Here is a 21,604-nt window from a genome sequence, read left to right on the forward strand (position 1 = left end):
ATCTGAGACACTAATCCTAATGTAACATTTTGCAGTACTACGCATCTGAGACACTAATCCTAAGAATTATGCACAAATTGGCAAAAATCTTTGAAGTGCTACAATATTGAGAAAATATCATTCTAGTACATTTATTTATTTAACAATTATTTTGTGTGTAAGAGTTGACGGACCACGGTCAGTTACAGTAACCATAGAATTCCGGTCTATGCATAGTATAAAAAAATTGAACCGATGATCGAACCAATAAGGCCTTCGGTTCAGATTTTTACTGGTCGGACCACTGGTTCATCGGGTCGATTACCGGTTTTTACAAATCAAGAATATATATTTAAAGTAATAATAAATGCTAATATGAATTAAAATAGAATCAAATAGTAGTGGTTTCCTCCATTAGACAACAAAGAAGCATTGGTGAGGTGGTTATTTGTCCAAGGATAGGCCAATGCACATGACCTATGATTGAATCTCACTACTGACAAAAATATTGTTTTGAGTTTCTCTAAACCGGTTCGATCGCTCGGTTTATTAGCCGGTTTCACGAGAAAGCCGCCCGGTTTGACCGGTTCTCACCGGTCGATTGCAGGTTGGTCTTTTGTACTTCAAAAACCAACGGGATCGCCAGTTTCATTATTATTTTTTGGTTCGATCGGCTGTTCGGTCTTGTTTTTTAAACTATGGGTCTAGACAAACGATTGGCATTGTGATCATGAGCACATGGGTGCAACTGTCAACAAACACGTTTAAAAAGAATTCACTGACAAGGGGTTTGAGGCGACGTCGCTAAAAGGGGTCATACGTTCACCGAAATTTTTAAAACATAATGATATGCTAGCGGTGATATTTAAAAAAAAACTCAACATGAAGTACTCCTAAAATTCAACATGAAGTACTCCAAAAATTCAACATGACGTCGCTAAAAGGAGTATTCATGTTAATAAATGTATTGCTTGTGTAGGGTGAGTATTAATTATTGAATAAGTTTTTATTATATTTACTCAAATATCAATGAATGGAGCTAAAAACAATATTCATGTATTCAAAAGCCAGCCAACAGCGGCCCCGTGCTGTTATTAATTGAATGGCAGAGGTGAATAATGAATGCGAAACTCAGTTGCATCTACTATATGTAAGAGCAAGTACAATAAGGTAGAGTCAGCAGATTATAAGGATTAAAATACTATATTTTTACTGAGTTGGATGAGAGAGAAGAGGAAAGAGAAGGGAAGCGGGCTCTTCGTGAAGAGCCAGCTCTAGCACATGCTCATAGGTGCTTTGTGAGAATGAAAGGTGGGCCATATATGATAAAAGTAGTACTCTATTATACAAGCTAGCTATAAAGTGAGCTATAAGAATGCTTATAGCCAGCAGTTGGCTATACTATTAACCATGCTCTAAAGTGTACAGAGTAAACCCGTAAATATACAGGTCATTTGTATATAACATTTTGCAGTACTCTGCATACCAGACACGGATCCTAACAATTATACAGAGCTATAATATGAAAAAAAAACCAGTTCTGGTCTATTCTCCTATAAAAATATGGAAAACATTTGGCTTCCACCGGCGGATCTCATCTGAGCATCCGTCGGCTCGTCCGTGTCAGGCATGTCTTGCCTGATTAATTTATTTTCTTTCTTCGATCAACCTACTCACCTCTCACTATCCGCTACAATGAATTTCTGCAGCAAGGTTTTTATTACAAAAATTTAGATCAAAAATGAAAAATTGACGGACGAAACACTGATTCCTGCCCATTTGGGTGGTCACATCGGGCTGTGATTTCTGTATGTTTTGACCCAACACACGTACACGAATCAAATGATGTGTGGCCTTACCCCATCTAAAATTTGAGCACCTACAAAAATTGAACCGGTAAGGACCCAAATAGATCCAGAGACTACGAGCATTGATATCAAACATATAACTTAAAGTCTGATGAGCCGGAAATACGACCATCCAACCACCCATGTCCTAAATTTCTTTTTGAATACAAGCACCATGCAGATTCACGAAACACTGCTACTCTTAGGGCTTGTACAATGGTTGATAAGATAGTCTTATCTTAAATCTTACATATAATTCAGAGATGATAAAAAAAAGACGCTACAATGAATCATCTCTTAGCCTTATCTTCTATAATTAGTTATTTTTAAAAACATGATGAGATATATTGTGTTAAAAGATCACCTCATGTCTTCTTTTAAATAAGAGAAGGCAAAGCCTTTTTTTCGAGTTCTTTCTTCTCCACCTTATCATTTATTTTATATGGCACTCTTAAGATAGCACCATTGTTCAATCCCCGTATTCTTAAGAAAGCCTTTTTTTCGAGTTTTTTCTTCTCCACCTCATCATTTATTTTATATGAACTCGGTCGCTGCACATATGAAGGATTGGCAAGAAGTACATGGACGACCGGCTGTGGAGATCAAGCAAAAGGTGGTGCAACGATGGGAGCCCCCTGAGGAGGGATGGATTAAAGTGAATTTGGATGGGGCGGTCTCCAAGCAGGAATGGGGGTTCTGGGGGTGGTGCTGTTATTCGTGACCATCACGGAGCCTTCCTAGCTGCTACCTGCCACCACTTCTCACACATTGTTGACCCTGCATTGGCTGAGATTTTAGCATGTAAAAGGGCTCTTCAAGTGGCGACTGAGGTCAATGCTATGAGGGTGCACGTTGAGCTGGATGCGAAGGAGGGGGTGGATATGCTGAACCAGCCTCATAGGGTTCTCTCTGCGATCGGACCATGGATCGAGGAGATAAAAACAACATTTGGGATGTTTGAGGATGTGAAGATCTCATGGGCTCGGCGATCGGCGAATGGTGCTGCACATAAGTTAGCTAAAGTCGGGGTAGGCGATAAGGCTGCCCGTAATGGAAGTATCAGGCTGCTCATAGTGGAGAGTAACATATAGTAGTATCATGTATATGTTATTATTGTATGATACACCTTCATAGTGCATAGTAACATAAACTAGTATCATAGGTGATCTCATTTATTGACATGCATGACAAATAGTAGCATAGCATTTAACATGTTACGGTATGTACCTATGTTACTCTAATCCTCTCTCTCTTCTTTAATTACTTGCCACATCACCATGTTTGCTAGTCCCAAGACTCTGTTACTAGCTATGTTACCCCACTATGGCCAGCCTCATTGCAAGTATCATGCATACCAACTAGGCTTCAATACGGTGGCATAGAATTAAATGAAGAAAAAGATGGTTGAGTATCATATCATGATATTGTATCATATTAAATGATATGCTATTATGTGTCTTGCATAACAATAAATGAACTACTTTATGATACAAACATATGATATTATGCATTATGGATGTGTTATCATAGACTAGTATCATATGCATGATACTAGTATATGATACTACCCATTACAACCAGCCTAAGTTATGTAAGGTTTGGTTGGGGGTTCCCCAAACTCTATTCTGGATGTTATTTCGGATGAAATTCCGACAAACCACGATTAAATAAAGCGGCAGCATTTCATCTCAAAAAAAAAATCCCCATACTGTAGAGCGGCAGAGATGATGTCCGTTGCCTTTAAAACACCATCAAGCGATTGCGCCGCACCACACGGACCACGACCCCTGTCATTTACGTGGGTTCACAGTGCAACGGACGGGGTCAGCACGTTGCTGCCTGCCTGGTCGCGGCCCCGCTATGGTAGTGGTACTACACCACCGAGTTTTTCTCCGCTCGATTTCTCACTATCCGGTACAACATTCAAACGACTAACCACCCGCCCGTTCACCGTGCATTCAATCACAGAGCCGTTGTTGATCCGTTGCGAAATTAATTGACTCCAGCAATCATAGCGTTTACTTGCCGTTAGGAATTTGGTTTTAGATTTCCATTTTTTTTAGTATCAAAGATCCCGATTGAAACACAAGATATTTTGAATACATAATGAGGGGATAAAAAATCAAGTCTTACACAACTTATTCGGCCGTCCTTTCCTGGCTAGGGCATGCGTTGCATGATTCGCGCACCGCCTAGCCTAAATCACCCTAAAATCATCTTCTTGACAGAATTAACACCAGGGGCTTGCTACAAAGGAAATCTTTCCAACTATCCAATTGCTATACAGTGTCCTATGCAATATTGCCTCTACTCTTTGTTGGTACCGTGTATTGTTCTACGACTTGACAGTGTTTTATTAGAAAAAACCACCATCGCGACGGAAATACGTAGGGGCACACGCCATGCCAAGCCGTGTCCGGACGCTCGATCGCCCCTCATTACAACTTCATCCATTGGATAAAAACTTATCTCGGCATTCAATTGTGTTAAAATAAAGACCAGGGGTTCCTGATGCAAGACATTGTCATTTTCTCCGGTGCAATTACTATTACTAGCCAAAATGTGCACCACCATATTAGGACAATGCACAAACTTAACATTAGCAAAAACCCAACAAAAGGTAAGTGTATGCCTAAAGAGTGTTTGTTGTCCCGTGTATCTTACAAATTGATAAGCATTTCCATCTATGACAAATGTTTTCTCACCATCCAGGCTTTGCCATGGATATTTTGATATTGAGTTGATGGGAAACTTAGGTTCTTCGAAATGGACTAATTCTCAAAAAAGAAAATTCCACTGTTAGTTAATGCAATACAACGCTAAAATAAGATCTCAAGCTAGTTCTACAGAGTATAAAACATACTTCCGTAAATAGTATTCCATTTGTTTCTAAATACTTGTTGTTGGGAAGAACAACCGAACATTTAGCTGAGTATTTCTGAAATATTTGTTGTTTCAATCTAGCACATGGCAGACATGTTCGGCTGTTACAACCTCATGATATTGTAACTATGGTTCACATGTCTTCTGAGATGCTGCAAGCCTTCTTTCCGTAATTTTAAACACATGAATAAATGATACTTCCTCTGTTTTTAGATACTTATTGTTGAGAAGAATTAAACACAATAAATATTATGATACAAAGGGATTGTTTGTTTAATACAGGATAACATGCACATAAGTCTATTATGAGGATAACGGCTATGCAAATTATTATTATTTACGAAAAACGGTTATGCAATTTTAAAGGTACTCATTGTCAAAAGAGTAGGCTTTTATCCCTGCCTTCAGCTACGGCCTACGGTAACTTACCCTAAAAGGTTGTGCTGCAGCGTGACGACTCAACCACACGACGCACGCTTTCACTGCACAAGCCATTTCGGCATCAACACAACATATGTACATCGCTCCATGAAATGCAGTATACTAGAATTTCTAAAAGCATTTTCCTTAATTAATAAAAATGGCAGCCCTTTTACCTTGAAAAAAAAAGACTCGAACATAAGATTTGATGCTCTTGGCTTGAGTTAGTTCTTAGTCGGCACACGGCCGAGCGTGCATAGCTCATATCTGACGCATGCCGAGATGAATTCCAAAACGTATACACTTAACTGACTGTTTGACTAAGATTTTGATATGCTTATTGTAGTCTATATATATACTACTCCGTCCCAAAATTCTTGTCTTAGAATTGTCTAGATATAAATGTATCTAGTTACGTTTTCATATTTTGATACATCTATTTTTAGACAAATTTAAGATAAGAATTTTAGGGCGGAGGGAGTATATATATACTCCCTTCGTTCCTAAATATAAGTCTTTCTAAGAGTTTCATTAGTGGACTACATATGGATGTATATAGATATATATTAGGGTATAGACTCACTCATTTTGCTTCGTATGTAGACACCTAGTAAAATATCTTAAAAGACTTATATTTAGGTACGGAGGGAGTACACACGGACGGCCCGTGCAAAAGATGTGCAATGGCTTTGTACATTCGCAGGAAGGCGATGGTGGAAGCCACATTGACCGTGACCGGCGAGGTCAGGTCAGTCAGTCGCCGGCGAAATATACCCAGTTTCCTGCACTGCCCTTACTGCGGCGGCGGCGGCTGCCCGCGCGCCCGCCAGTTGGATGCTTCCCGGAGGCCGCCGGCGAGAACAGAAGGCCACCGTCGAAACGGCCCAGTCAAACCCCGCGACCCCACAACTTGACAAAGTCCACCTCCCCTCCTCATTCCCAGCCCCCTCCACAGGATCCTCTACGCCACCACGGCCCTTCACCAACCAGAGGAACACACGGCCCAGCCGCAGAAGATCCCACCACGGGGATCAGCTAGCAGCCTTCAAATACCGTGCCACCACGGGCGGCCTCCTCCATTGCTTGCTCCTCTCCTCTCCCCTTCTTCCTCCTCTCTCCGTTGCCAGAGCGTCGTCACCCAGCCATCTTCGCCGGGAAACGGGAATCACTTGTTGTTGAGACGGGCAGGATGTCTTCGCCTCCGACGGTGTCTGGAGCGGCGGCGGACGCGGCGACGGCGGGCGCGCCGGCGCAGCTGGCCATCAGCAACGGGGTGCTGCTGGCGGCGGTGATCTTCCTCTTCATGGTGGTCGTCTTCGTCTTCCTCCTCTACCTCTACGCCAAGCGCTTCCTGGGGGCCAACCCCATGCTCCACGGCGCCGGAACGGCCTCCTCGCGCTTCATCTTCGTCGGCGACTCCCCGTTCCCGCGCCGCGGCCTGCCGGCCTCCGTCCTATCGTCCCTCCCCGTCGCCGTCTACGGCGGCGGCGCCTCGCCCAAGACCCCCGGAGGCCAGGGGAGGAGGAGCGGCCGCGACGCGCTCGAGTGCGCCGTGTGCCTCTCGGAGGTGGCCGACGGCGAGAAGGTGCGGACGCTGCCCAAGTGCGCCCACCGCTTCCACGTCGACTGCATCGACATGTGGTTCCACTCCCACGACACCTGCCCGCTCTGCCGCGCCCCCGTCGGCCCCGACGCCGCCGACGGGCTCCCCCGCCTGCCGCGCGAGGACCACGCCACGCCGGAGTTCCCCACCAACGTCCTCTTCTGGGGCACCCACGACGACGTCACCAACGGCGGCCTCGGGGGGATGCCGCCGCCGCCGCCGCCAGCCCCAACGCCCCCGATCGCCGCCGCCTCCACCAGCTCCTCCGCCTCCGGGCGCAGGAAGGAGAACCTGGTGATCGATATCCCATCCCGGGCAACGGCGGTGGGCGCGGCCTCGTCCCCGGCCACGCCGCTGCCGGCGAGCGACCTCCGATCCCCGATGTCCGCCCGGCTCCGCTCGCTCCGCCGGCTCCTGAGCAGGGGCAAGCAGGCCGTGGTGGGCGCAACGTCCTCCTCCAGCCCGCGCGACATCGAGCAGGGCCTCGGCGCCGGGCGCCCGCCCAAGACGCCGCCTCCGTCGTCGAACTGATCCATCCGGCGTGGCTCTCTGACGCATTGGCTCGCCTCGCCGATCACCGGAGAGTCCATACATACATGTGTTCATTCTTTCTTCTTCCCTTGCTTCAATTTCTTTTGTCTTTCTCTCTTTCCGCCAAGGATTTTGGCCAGCAATTCTGATGTAAACAAAGGGATGTTTCGCATTGGTGCCACTGATTGGTTATTGACGTTGGTTGATGAAATTGATAAGCTTTGCTCGTACATACCGGGTTGAAACAGATTTAGGCCCTGTTTGGAACCATTCAGATTATATAATTCAGTTTTTATAATCTATTATGTTTTCAAACAGGACATCTTATGGTGTAGATTATAAAAACAAGATGGATAGATTATTAAAAACTCATAATCTACCCTATATCAGTTAAAATCAGATTATGAATTGCTAATGATCCATTACCCTTATAAAGTTGGAGATAATTACATTCCTACCACCGCCACCCTTCTCTTTTTTCAAAAAAAAAGAAAAACTGAGGGCAGGTTATTATGCAATGTAAAACCTGTATTACAGTTTATATAATCTGGCCTCCAAACATGTCCATCTAGATTATTTTTATAAACCAGATTATATAATCTATCTTCATAGTCCAGATTATCATAACCTATTATGGTTCCAAACAGCGTTTTCAGTTGAACTCTGCTTCTTCAGGCATATATGAATATGATCAGTTGAACTTTGTTTCTGACTGACTGACTGACTGTACATATGATTAGACAAGAAATTACGACCGAGTTAGTTCTGCAGCCGGAAGTCGTGAACCACATTGGACAATGGAGAAAAGGAGTAACAAGCAAGGACACACCAAATGCGCTTGCGCCGAACGACTGACAGAGGCCGGCCTATCTTTGTTCGAAAACAAATATTCAACCGTGGATTGACCAGAAAAACCAAGTGTGCAAGCGACAACCTCTGCGCTTTCTCGGCAAAGAGTTGGTTTCTGCTGACAAAGAGTTGGTTTAGAACCCCTTTCCGCATCTGCATACCCCACCCGGCCGCGTGAGGAAAGCAACTAAACTAGACTCGGCACCTGCAGCTGGCCAAAGGCGTGTCACAAGTTCCAGTGCCTTGAAGCATCGCCTCTTCCCAAATCCCAAGCCTAAAAATTCGAAATTCCGAACCAGTTTGTTTCCGAGCTTCAAACACTGCGATGACAGGGTGAAAAGTTTACCGGTAGCTTGTCGTTTCGAAGTTTCTTCCGTCCATCGGAGCAGTTCTCTTTCTTTACCCGTTTGTTTGAGCTTTGCCGATCAAACACGCCACGGTGACCGCGTGTTGACGGTTGACACGAGGGACGCGCAGGGGGGGGTACAATACTTTGACTTTTTTACTTAGATTAATCAAATCACATACACACGTCCTGGTTAAGTGGTTATGCTTCACTTGTTTATGAACCTCTTCTTTTTTCTAAGACAAGTTGCACTTGAGGATGGATGAACTAAAATCTATAATCTTACATGCATGCATTACTGCTCAGCATGCCTCTTTCCGGGCAACAAGCACATACATACAAGATTTTTTCTAATACAAGTTGGTTTCATAAACTTGTCTAGGAAGTAGTAGTAGTAGCACACGTTCGGGCATTACCGCCCTGCATTTCCCGGCAACGAACGAGCACCCGGTCTATGAAATTAAACATGTGTTGTATATCTATATACTAGTACTACATCGTCATTGTATATGCAGTTCTAATGTGCTTGGGATGATTGCGTGGTTAAGTCGTGCGATCCAATCTCTTGGAATGATTAGGGTTGCCGCGATTAGTCGTGTCTCGCGCAGCCATAGTGGATTCGAGGCATCCCGTCCCATCGAATGGAAAAGGTCAGAGTGCTTCCGCGGGCGGCTAAATCCCCGATCCTCAGGCATTGTTTGGTACTAGTGTTTTGAGGAAATTGACGGGGATAATCCTCTAAGGATTGGATGAAACCCCAACCTTTACCCAATCCCTTCAAATCTCCATTTATCCCCAATACACTAGGTAGGGGTAATGTATTGGGTATTAAGAAAAATGCACTATAATTTAGGGATTTGAGAGGAAATGTGGGGATAAAACATGTCAAATACACTAGAACCAAATAATGTTATAGGATGTGTGGTAATTTAGGGGTTTGACCGGGATAATCTTCATAAATTCCCTAAAATACACTAGTACCAAACAAGGCCTCAACGAGGGCTAGGTCCCCTCCGGCATCACTTTCTGAAGCTTCCTTGCCGTTTCTACGTGCTTAGGCTGTCGTGTCTACGTAGTCCTCCCCCTCGATCCATCCATCCATCCCCGAGTGGATAACCTACGTGTGAGCAGAGTTTTGATACTTAGTGTATAATATCCTTTAAGCAGATTGACCCCGATACATTTTGCCACGTTCGTTATGATTAGCTGCCGATGATCCGGGTGTAGCGTGGCAGTAGTGTGTGGTTCTCTGCTGTATCTCGTAACTCGACATGCGTGCGTGAGATCAATTCTGGGCCGGTCGGTGGCGACGGGCACGCGCGACGCCGGTCCCCGGCGGCGGCGGCGGCACCGCTCCCTCGTGGGGGACGTGCGCAGAGCAGAGAGGGGTTGGGGTTGGAGGACCCTAGCGCGCGCGTAGGGCAGGCGGTAGCAACGGCCCGATCCGTGGACTGGAGGTCCGTGCGGCGCGGCACGTCGTACGCGGACGCAAGCAACAATGGCGGTGGCGGTGGGGGTGCGTGCGCGCGGATCCGCCGTTTGCGCTGCCGTGGGAGCGCCGCGGAGGGGGGCCGTGCCGTGCCGTGCCGTGGCATGCGCGGCGGGAGCGGAGGGCGTGAGGTGAGGGAGTTTTCGTTGGATCCCGCGCTGCGCGCGTAACGCGAGAAGGCGGGCCCGGGGGCCTCTGGGGAGATGACGCTGCGCCGTGGCCCATGCGCCATGTGTTGTGCTCCCGGCCTGAGAAACGGATCGAAGGATGCTTTCTTTTTAATATCCTTTACCATATTTTTTATGTTGGATTCGAAGGTAAGGGAATGAGAGCATGCACAGCCGGGCGTCCTAACCCGCCTCATACGTCCTCACAGAGCGAGCGATCACGAAATTTAAGTTCATACGGGCTTTTTAAACGTAGCTCAAATGCCCGAACTAATCGGCACCTCTCATATCTAGCCTAAATATGAGACGGATATGAAGGTATTCGAATGCGTCCTAGCGTGTCCGGACACGTCCGCCACGTCAGACCCGACAACCTAGCATTGCCGCAAATTGCATCAAATCCTCTAAACCCTTTCTTCTCCTCCCGTTGCCCTGCAACATTACTCGCGTCTGAGCCCTCGACGCCCGCCATCCTTGCTCCCCATCCTCACCATCGATCCTGATCCGCTATCATGATGTCATTCAGTCGGTCCCCGACCGCCGCAATGGAGACGCAATCCGTCTCGTTCGTCGGCGTCCCTTCCTCCACCGCGTCTTGCAAGGCGGAGAACGTCACCCAGAAGCTGCGGCATCGCAGACAACGAGAGAGGGAGGTGGTGGGGGCATCGCATGTAGATTTTTTTAGGGGGAAATCAAAATTTATTCCTCGAAAACCACAAGTTGTGGGATACAAACGGGGTCATGAGATTGGCCAAACCAGACATAATGTCCCAGACCCAACGATAGTGCATGCTTAGCTAAACTATGTGCTGCACAATTAACAGCACGACCCTCAAAAGTAAATTTACATTGACTAAAGATGCTCTAGCTGGTATCTCACTAATGATAGCTCCATACGTCCAACGGCCATTGTTGTTGATTTCCATAACAACTTGTTTGGAATCCGATGCAACAATGAAATTAGCTTCGCAAAAGCCAGAGCTTCTCGACATGCTATTGCCTCCACCGTTGCAAAATCATCCACACCCCCAATAACTAGGGACGAACTTCCCAAGAACAAGCCATCTCTATTTTTGCATACAGCTGCTGCTGCTCCACCTGTTCCATTCCAGATTCCTATGTTGACATGAATCTTCGCTTACCCCTGTGATGGTGCTTTGGGTCTATCTGTCAAGGATGACGTTGTGAGGCCTCTAGCTTGACCCACCCCTTGCCCCTCCTGCAAGATATCCAGCTCTATGATGAATTTGGTGATGAACGACTTTGTTCCTGGAGGGCTTTGGAAAATTCCTTCATGGATCGCTTTCCGACGGGACGATCAGATTGCCCACAATATAACAACAAGCTTGACGAACTATGCATGTGATAAGACTCCAGGAGCGTGAACAACCAACTCTTTGCATCACAGGTAGGTGGCTAGGTGCGGACATGATAGATCTATGGGCCAACTGTTGCGGCCTCGGTTGATGTTTTTTTCATATGCTTTCAGATCAAAAATGAAAAAAAGTATCGATCATACACGCACCAGAACATTATCTTATTTTTACTCTGCAAAAATATGAATGTTTGTTTTCATCCTATTGCATAACTTGTAATTTCTTAGCATGTGTGCAAAATAAGGAAGAGTAGCACCATTCACAAGGAGTGGAGTGTTTCGGTGTCCAGATTCATCTGCACCTGATCAGGAAAAAAATCTCAAAAGAATCCTTTTTTTACATGATAGAAAATTTATTGTGTGAGGTCTGATCCAATTTTCAGGTCATTTAGACATGTGGGTAGCTCTCATAAAAAAGACAAATCGGCTCTGAATAGTAAACTTGTTTACACTCCCCGGATTTTATCTTCTTAGCCGAGAGCTGCTGAGATGTTTAAATAATTTAAAAATTAAAGCAGACCTCGCGCATCAAATTATTTACCTTATAGAGTTTTTTTGAATTCTTTTAATTTTTTCTAATATTTATTTGATTTTTTATTTAGTGCAGGTGCAGATGAGCCTGTGCTCAGAAGTGGGTTATGGCATTCATTACAAATTATATACACGTATTATATATGCATGAATTATGCCCACAACATGCCTGTACTTCAAATTTGTACGCTCGCTTGTATGCAACAAAATTAAGACATACATTTAGGAGTACATATCAGTCTGTCGGCGATATGCTGTTGAGCGTTGCCGGCGCCAGAGAAGTTGAGGTCTACAAATGCGACGATCATGATTGAGTATTGGTGGTCTGATTATCGCTATGCTTTTGGTCTATTTATATGCGGATATTCACTAGAGTTTATTATCGCTATGCTTTTGGTCTATTTGTATACGGATATTCTAATTAGTGGTCTGATTGGGTATTTGAGCTCGTCGAATGGGCTAAATAAATTGAATAATCCTATTTTCTACTCCTATTTTCTATCCTCGCGACCACCAATTATTACCGATGCCATATCACCTACCATATCCGCTGAATATCAGGTGGATCAAAATTCGCATCTGCATCCATGTCAACCTGCATATTACTCCCTCCGTTTCAAAATATAAGACCTTTTAGGTATTTCACTAGAAGACTACATATGGAGCAAAATGAGTGAATCTATACTCTAAAATATGTCTATGTACATCCGTATGTAGTTTATAGTATAATCTCTAAAAGGTCTTATATTTAGGAACAAAGGGAGTACATCTTTAATAGAGGATGCATATGTGTATTCGGAACAAAAACTATTCGTACCATTGATATTTCTAGTTGTGACCCACCCTTCCATGTCTTCGGTTCACACACGACAGGGCCCACAAAAAAAAGGCTCATGCACATATGTGGAGCTAGAGCCCACCCTATGTGGAGCTCATCCAGGCATTCTGCGGAACAAACGGACATACCACACCCGCGTGGAGGTACTCATTTTTTCTCGTAGTGACATTGTAGCGATCCTTTTTTCTGAAGCACTTGTTTTCTAATTGGTTTTTGCAAATTAATTTGAGAAATATGAAATAAAAAGGATTCCCGGACAAGTTTCTAAGTATGAACACTTTTGATAAAACATGAGTGCTTTTTGAAATATTTGTGAACACTTTTAAAATACAAACCTTTTGGAAAAAATGGACATTTTATGAAAACACTAATATTTTATGGAAAACACTAACATTTTATGGAAAACATGAACACTTTTTAGAATTGTACACATTTTTTGAAAAATATTTATTTTTTACTTTTTAAGCATTTTTATAAAGTCTATCATTTTTTAAAAGGTAATAAACTTGAAAAAGGAATAGAGAAAAATACATAGAAAAAACAGGAAAACCAAAAATCAGAAATAATTGGACAAAATATAAGTCTTTTTAGAAGGTTTCCAAAACCAGAAAACTTAAACACATACTCCCTTTGTTCCTAAATATATGTCGAGATTTCACTAATGAATCATATACCAAGCAAAATTAATGAATCTATACTTAAAAACATGTCCATATACATCCGTACGTAGTCTTTTAGTGAAATCTTTAGAAGGACTTATATATAGGAACAGAGGAAGTAGAACTTAAAGGGTCACCCAAATTAAAAGTGATATGCTGCTTCTTATGAGCGGCAGATTCGTTTTCTCGCAACAACGGCAGATAGGATTTGCCGGAAATTCCTATTTGACGCATTCTGTCTCAAGAATGTCACTGCTTCGCACAGTAGGACCTCGAGCGATTGCTCAGATTGGACCGGCCCGTTAAAGCTTTTCTGGTTTTGGGAACCTTTTAAAGGTACTCCGACATTTTTTTTGTAGTTTTGAGAACCTTGTTGTAGGTTCCCTGAACCGTTTTTTCCCTCTTTTTACCGGTTATCTTGTTTGTCTTTGGTTTTTCATAATTTTCCCTTTTTTCTTAAATTTTCTCCTGTTTTTTTCTTCCTCCCTTTCTGTAATTCTTTTTTCCCTTTTTCATGTTTTTTCCTTTTTCATGTTTTTTCCTTTTTCAAAAAGTTCATGTTTCAAAATTGTTTGAAATTTTTAGAAAATACTCTGATTTTTGAAAATGTCCAGTTTCTCAGAAAATGGAAGTGTTTTAAAAAGTTGTTCATAAATTCAAAAATGTTCCGTTTTAATTAATTGATCACAAATTGCCAAAAAATGTTGTTATTTTCAAAATAAATTCAGGTGTTAAAAAATTGTTTATGTTTCCAAATTTGGTTCAAAAATTTTAAAATATGTTCGTTATTTCAAAAATCATTACCATTTTCAAATTTTGTTCACAAATTCAATTAAGTCCCCGTTTTAAAAAGTTGATCACATATTGTCGAAAAATGTTCTTATTTTCAATTTTTTAGCTATTAAAAATTGTTAAGATTTCCAAATTTGGTTCACAAAATTGAATAATATGTTCATCATTTAAAAAGTTGTTCCTATTTTAAAATTGTGTTCACAAATTCAAAAAATGATCAGGTTTTGAAAGTTTATTCGTAAATTCAAAAGAAGTTTGTATTTTATTTTTGAGAATTGCAAAAAATATTCCAGGTTTCCAAATCTGTTCACAAATTCAATAACAGTTTATTTTAAAAACAAATACAAATTCAAAAAATGTTTGAGAATTTGAAAAAAATCTGTTCACGAGTGCGAAGTCACAGGTTACCCTCTCTAGTGTTTTGTCCACGGCAGCAGCAGTCCGTCTTCCTAAAAAAGCACAAAATGCATTTTTCATAACAACGTATGACCGCATAAAAGGAGGTCACATATCATCATCATGTATGTAGAGTGAGAGAACTGAGTGACTGCCACCCACCCGTCGCGTTTGCACACGACAGCGTAGCCAACAACCCGGCCTTTTTTCTCTCGGTCAATCAAACAAACACAAAGATAAAAACATCTTTAGTAGTCTGTATGTTCAATCGTTGATATAAATGTCCGTTTCAGCAGTCAACAACATATCATACATGCTCTTAAATAAAGTGTACGTTAATCATATGTAAAATAACTAAGCAGATACACTAAATGTTAAAGAGATGACCATGTTTGCCTCAAAGCTTATGTCTGAACCGTTGCTTTAAATTCATACGATTTCATTCTTTTTTTATTACGTGCCATGTTATTAAAACCGTCTATATAACAATTTTATCAACGATGATCATACAATTATTGAAGATGTCGTAAAAACGTCGTTGCCATGGGCATGGATATGGAAGAATAATCTCCAGCCAGCCAAACTTATCACCTCATGCGGTCATGCCTCACGCTTCTCCGGGATAGGAATCCTGTCCAGCATAAAGAAACGTTCTTCACGACACCGCGCCGCGCCACGCGACGAGAGGCGAGTGAGGGCCATGAATATTCTTGGATGCCGACATGGATTTCGCATCCCGAGGAAAAGCATTAAACGCCGACGCGATTCATTCATTCGGTGGAAAGTTGCAATCCCACCCAGTCGGCCAGAAAGCGTGGTTGTGGTTCAACAAGAAAAAGAAAGCGAGGTTGTCATTTTTCCATGCAGAATTGCACCCTCGTTAGAGCATCTCCTAGAGAGAGAGAGAGAGAGAGAGTTGAGTTTGAACTGAGATTCACCCTTATAGCTATTTTCAAGATATGGAGCCATCGCAACATTTTGAGATTGATCGGGTAATTACATGCATCACGTAGTCGAGGAGAACATTCCTTTTATCGGACGGACATCATCGAAAAGACTGAAATAAAGTAAGAAAAATGTTAGCACCAACGTCAAGGACTTAAACCTTGATGATGTGCTGGTTCTATCATAAAAAAAAATTATCCATACAAACTATGTCGAGTTCGCTTTTCCCAACAAGGGCTCCTTTGATTCAAAGGAATTCTATAGGACTTTTGGAGGATTGAAACCCTTAGGATTTTTTCCTACCTTGGTCCTCTGAATCATATGATTGAATTTCATAGGAATTTTTTCTATGAAATCTTCTGTACTACATTTCATAAAAAATCTAACATCCACTTCAACTTCTTTTTACAATTCCTTTATTTTTCTTGTGGTATCAAACACTCCTTACTAATCCTATAGGGTTCAAATGGACATGCCACTCCAATCCTCTATTTTTCATATTCCCGCGTTTTGAAAATCCTGCGAATCAAAGAGGCCCTAAATTATTGGGACATATGAATAATAGGCCGCATCTCCCATAATATATTAGGAAATTTGGACTCTATCAATAAGTGCCATGTCAATGGGCATCTCGAACAACCCACCGGAGCACCCATTGGATCATTGTGTCATCGCTGTCTTGGGTCGCCGAAGCATTCGTACCACCGCCGCAAGTTGCCGGACCACAATCATCGCCACTCATTGACAAATGGGACCCATGTGTTAGCTTAAGTATCAAGAAAAAAAATATTAGGGTTCTAAGAAAGCAACCCAATTGCGCCATCCCTAAATTATCGGGAGGCCCCTAGTAACCACTTATTGGGGGAGTTTTTATTGGTTGTCTCTTGGAGGTGCTCTAAATTCATTTGACATAAAAAAGGACGGTTTCTCAAAAATAGGTCATCAAAACTCACTTGTAATTTGGTATAATAGCCGTACTTGTCTATTTTATAGTAAATTATTATCATTTATATTGCCCTCCATTTTTTGCCATAATTTATGCATATTATCTCTCCCGCATTGTCATATTCATCCTTGTTGGAGTACATGACACACAAATAATGATTGCTTTTTTAGTTGAGATTTTTGCAAGCTCAAAATTCTATGTAAAATGCACACATATTATTTTTGAAGTACTTCTAGAAAAAATAACAAGGTTAAAATACTTCAGATAAATAAATTATGCATTGATGAACACTGTTTTTTTAGGGTAATGAATAATAGTTGACGTTATAACAAAATAGTTGATGCAATGACAAGATAAATGTTTGTGATCGTGTTGTGATAATGCTTAATTTAGAATGAAAATTTATGCAACGACAAGATAAATCTTTATGCACTTGTATTTAAATGCTGGTGATTGTGATTCCATAATGCTCAATTCAGAATCAAAATTTATTTTTCCATATGTTGACTGAAATAACAAAAACGAATTATAAAAAATCTTGTTAAGAAAAATAATATAAAAATATGTTATCTTGGGTAATGGAATCAATCTCCTGTTGAGGGAAAGTTTCATGTTAATAATATTTTAGCCCTATAACAACTATATATACCAGCAAACTATGAGAAATAAACACAAATATATTGCTTCAATTGTGTTGCTAAAAAACATCAAGTTGCTGCGTGTGCACCAGTACTTCATCAAGCAACATTTATGTTCAAACACAATTAAGTTTTTGGACAATGCCAAGATTACTATGTCTCATAAATTTACGTCCTTATTTTTGTTTATGTTGTATTGAAAATATTACGTATCTTAACAGAGTTGTATAATTATAAGACCTAATATGGTCCTAATAAATTTGGGAACTAGATTGAATTAAAATAAAAAAATTGTGTCAAATTTTTTACTAGTTTTTCTGACAATATTATTAATGAGTACACTTTCTATTATGCAGTCAGCATAAATAGCCATATGGCAATTTGTTAAATATTAATAGTAAATTTTCCACTCAAAATATATTTCTTGTAAATTTAAGTTGTGCACTGTAATAATAAATATATTTGAAATAATTTCTGGTATTTGCATTCATTAAATTCTTTCTATACATATATATTTGTGTGAATGCATGGATGTTTTAATATCATTAAATATCATGATAGATATCTCTTGAACATAATATCTGGCCAATATTTTAACGGTTGTTTCTAGTTTATACTCCCTCTGTACCTAAATACTTCTAATTGGAGAGAACTAGTCTAGTTCTTCCCAAGTACAAGCATTTAGGAATGGAGGGAGTAGTTAAGTAATCATATTGATAAGACATTCTTGAGTATAACTGAACCATTTTGGAAACTTGCTGCAAGTTAGGTTCAGCAATGCAACATATTTATCCAGGCCCGGTCCTGAGATTTCGAGGGCCCGGGGCGAAACTAAAACATGGACCCTTTAGTATAAGAATCAAATGGTTAATATAAGTATATATAAAATGTTATGAATCAACATTTAGAAACATCAAATAATACCATCTTTTAGAAATATTATATATGAAAAAACCCAACAGTCATAGATGCAAACTCAATAATGATGTTGTTATCTATGGAAGGTAAGAGGCATATGTTATCCAAATTCTAGCGGGCGTAGTGACCAGTAAGAGTGGTACAATCACCTCTTGACGACTTAGGCCCTGTTTGGAACCACCGAGATTATATAATCCATTTTTTATAATCTATTATGTCTCCAAACATGACAGATTATGGTGTAGATTATAAAAACTATCTTCAGAATCCAGATTATCATAATCTATTGTGGTTCCAAACAGGGCCTTAGCCTCTAGGTCAAGCCAAATTACAACTATTGTTTTACGAGCTATACTACAAGTTTACGGTGTTATAGGATGAAATAAATTTTTGGTATGGTAAAACGCATAACAAAGAAATTTATTTGACTTCAAATATTCAATCTTTCAGATAAGAACTATACAATGGGCCTATATGCACATATTAAATTCAAAGTTGGATATATGAAATGTACATTACTAAATAAAGCTAATACATCAATTGGCCTCAATTTATAAAATGGAATCAACTTCGAAAAATATATGATATTTCAAAACAATTTATAGTTTCGTGTGCTCAGTAAAGAGCACCTAAAAATAGGCTATGAATTATTCCCTCAGTCACATAATGTGAGGCGTTCTTTTGCAATCTATGGGACCAAGGGAAGACGAGTTTGCTATTCCGGAGTATCAATTATTTCTAAAATCAAAACTGAACATTAATTATGGTTTTTTTAAATTGAATGCTACACTACAGGAATAGGAAAAACGTAGGAATAGAGTGACATGTCCTTTTCTACACTACAGGATTTGGAAGTGTGTTTGATAGCATAGGAAAAACAAAGAAATTCTATAAAGATGTTTGAGTGGATGAAAATTTTCCTCCAAAATGTAGTACAAACGAATCCTATGGAAAAATTCCAAAGGATTTCAATCCTACGAATCAAACGACCATCATAGGAAAAAATCCGAAGGATCCAAATCCTCCAAAAATCCAATGAAATTCCTTTGTATCAAAGGAGCCCTAATTCTGGTCAACCGATACTGCCTCACTGTGATCGGCCACTGTTTTTTTCTTCTTTTGGAAACATGCCTGCCATCATACGTTACATGCTAAACAAATCCCAAGGCCCAGTATACTAAAAAAGAATAACGCTTCAGTCATCTTGTTCCTGCTACACCATCGAATAGCTTACAGAGTTCTAATGGCACCTGCAGCAAGCGGCTGCCGATCATGGCCAAGGTGGTCGCACATATCTGGGCGCCCCCCTCCCCCCTTGTTTTGGGGGCCCGGGGCGGCCGCCCCTCCCGCCCCCCCTCAGGGCCGGCCCTGTATTTATCCTGCGTTTTTGGTATTGGTATAACATCATTCACCAACCAACATGAAGTGTTGCTGACTCGGTTTTTCATTCATACAATTAGTTTATTTCGGTATGCTCGTATGGACGTTTGGTTCATCTCGTGTATACAAAGAGTTCCTCCCAATTTCCGTAAAAAAATATAGTTAACACATATTCCAGTACAACTTGCAGGGCGTCTATTGAAGGTGGCTAGCAAGCTAACTAAGCCCACAGTTGTCTATCAGATTAGTTCGTTCACATGTGGTACACTCTATTAGTCCATGGTTCGTACTTACTCCTACAAAATTTAGGATTGTTTTTACATATATAATAATATTTTAGAGTTGATAGACAATAGGATAGTAATTAATACTACAAGTTAATGTTTTTAGTCATTCTCCTCAAGGACCCTGGGGCGTTCGCCCTCTTTACCCGGCATATGGGTCGACCCTGTCGGTAGTCTAGGCAGGTCAACAAGATATCATCATGCATGGATGATTTTTATAAAGAATATTAATTAAGAGAGCGAGTTTCTTAATAGTTTGTCAAAATAAATTATCTATTTGGCTCCATGTTGCGTAGATGGACCATCAAAATATGTTTTTTCTTGGTGTGGAAATAACATTCGAGTTATATAGTCCTGAAATTGCAGAAAAAGTTACAGGTCACATAAGTTATATTTCTTGATGGTTGGTAGGAACTGCACGTGATATAGAATGCCTTACATAAAATAATCATTTTATATTTTCAAACATAACATAAACGTGGGTTCAAAATAATGAGGTGTATTAGTGGCAACTAGTTCTACAATGTTTACTCTCATAACTCATGCTTTTTGCAAAAACCTCTCCGCTTGGATTGTGGGAAAGTGAGTGTAATAATTTAAAAAGAAACATGAAAACACCCCATAGATATTTTTAAACTAACATGAAAGCACATGCGGATTGGTAATTTAGATGATATTTTTTAGAGGTGGCTTAGATAATTAGACAGAAACTACCTTCTAATAACTACTTCTGAGGCAAATAAACTTACACTTCAAAAATACTTATCAAGCACCAAAGTAGTCATAATCCAGACCGTTAGATAGAAACTATTATCATTTCTTAGAAAATACGATTAAACCGTTTACACGTACGCACTAGTAGATTAGATTCGCGAGTCACGAAACTTTAAAACTAGATTGTGTCATTTAATGTTAAATATTTTTATGACTCGAAAGTCAAAGTAAGCCGAGCCTGGGTTTTCACCCCATGTGGTCATAATTATACTTGCAAATCTTGGGGATGATCTCAAATTTCATGTGATTCAACTCGTATCTATTATTGATGAGTTGCATTTCATATTGCATTCTACCCACCAAAGTTGCTTCTCTGTCTACGCTATATATTGTTTCAAAATGTTCCGCCTACACAACTATACATTGAGGCATGAATGAGACACACTATCTCTCTCACATTCTTTTGCGTTGCTCGACGAGTTACGCCCAAGTGTATAATTAGGAATGTGAGGTATCATGAATACTTTTAGCTCACTCATTACAAATGCCACAAGGGCGCTAGCAAGGAGTGGGGGTAGAGACATAGATAGGAGAGCAAAGGTAAAGGGTACTCCCTCACAAAAGAAGGCCCGTTGTAGTTACAATCACAACACTCGAAAGACTATTTACCGAAACCCCGCGTAGTCATAAGATCATATATGTGGCAGATGAAACAGATGATTGTTACCACCACCCCTCTATTGCGGTTTCAAGACACACGGTGGAGTGCATTCAAAGTCCTACAATGATAATTCGATGTTGCAAAATGCTCCCAGAAGGCCTCAACACATGCATTGTTGTAGTCATTCCATGACCACAATTTCCCCCGAGGCACACAATCTCACTCCCGTTTCCAGTTGCTCACTTGTCACTAGTGAAAGGATCAAGATGGTTGACTAGAGGGGGGTGTGAATAGGCAACTAACAATTTTTAAACTTCTCTTTAAACAAATTAAGTACAGCAACAAATAGGTTGTCTAGATATGCAACTAAGAGAGCAACCTATATGATGCTAACAACAACAATAGTAAGCAAG

The 21,604-nt window shown here is 41.0% G+C and overlaps 1 protein-coding gene across 1 annotated transcript; it reads left to right on the plus strand.

Moving 5' to 3' along the window:
* The first annotated feature begins 5,801 nt into the window (after window positions 1–5,801).
* On the plus strand, window positions 5,802–7,474 carry LOC123410299 (RING-H2 finger protein ATL3-like). The gene has a single exon (XM_045103219.1). The coding sequence runs from the start codon at window positions 6,319–6,321 to the stop codon at window positions 7,261–7,263; it is 945 nt and encodes a 314-aa protein (XP_044959154.1). The 5' UTR covers window positions 5,802–6,318; the 3' UTR covers window positions 7,264–7,474.
* Window positions 7,475–21,604: the final 14,130 nt, after the last annotated feature.

Source organism: Hordeum vulgare, chromosome 7H (genome assembly GCF_904849725.1).
Source record: "Hordeum vulgare subsp. vulgare chromosome 7H, MorexV3_pseudomolecules_assembly, whole genome shotgun sequence".
Taxonomy (NCBI): domain Eukaryota; kingdom Viridiplantae; phylum Streptophyta; class Magnoliopsida; order Poales; family Poaceae; genus Hordeum; species Hordeum vulgare.

Coding starts and splice junctions, on each gene's coding strand:
- LOC123410299 (XM_045103219.1), top strand. CDS start 6,319: ATGTCTTCGCCTCCGACGGTGTCTGGAGCGGCGGCGGACGCGGCGACG.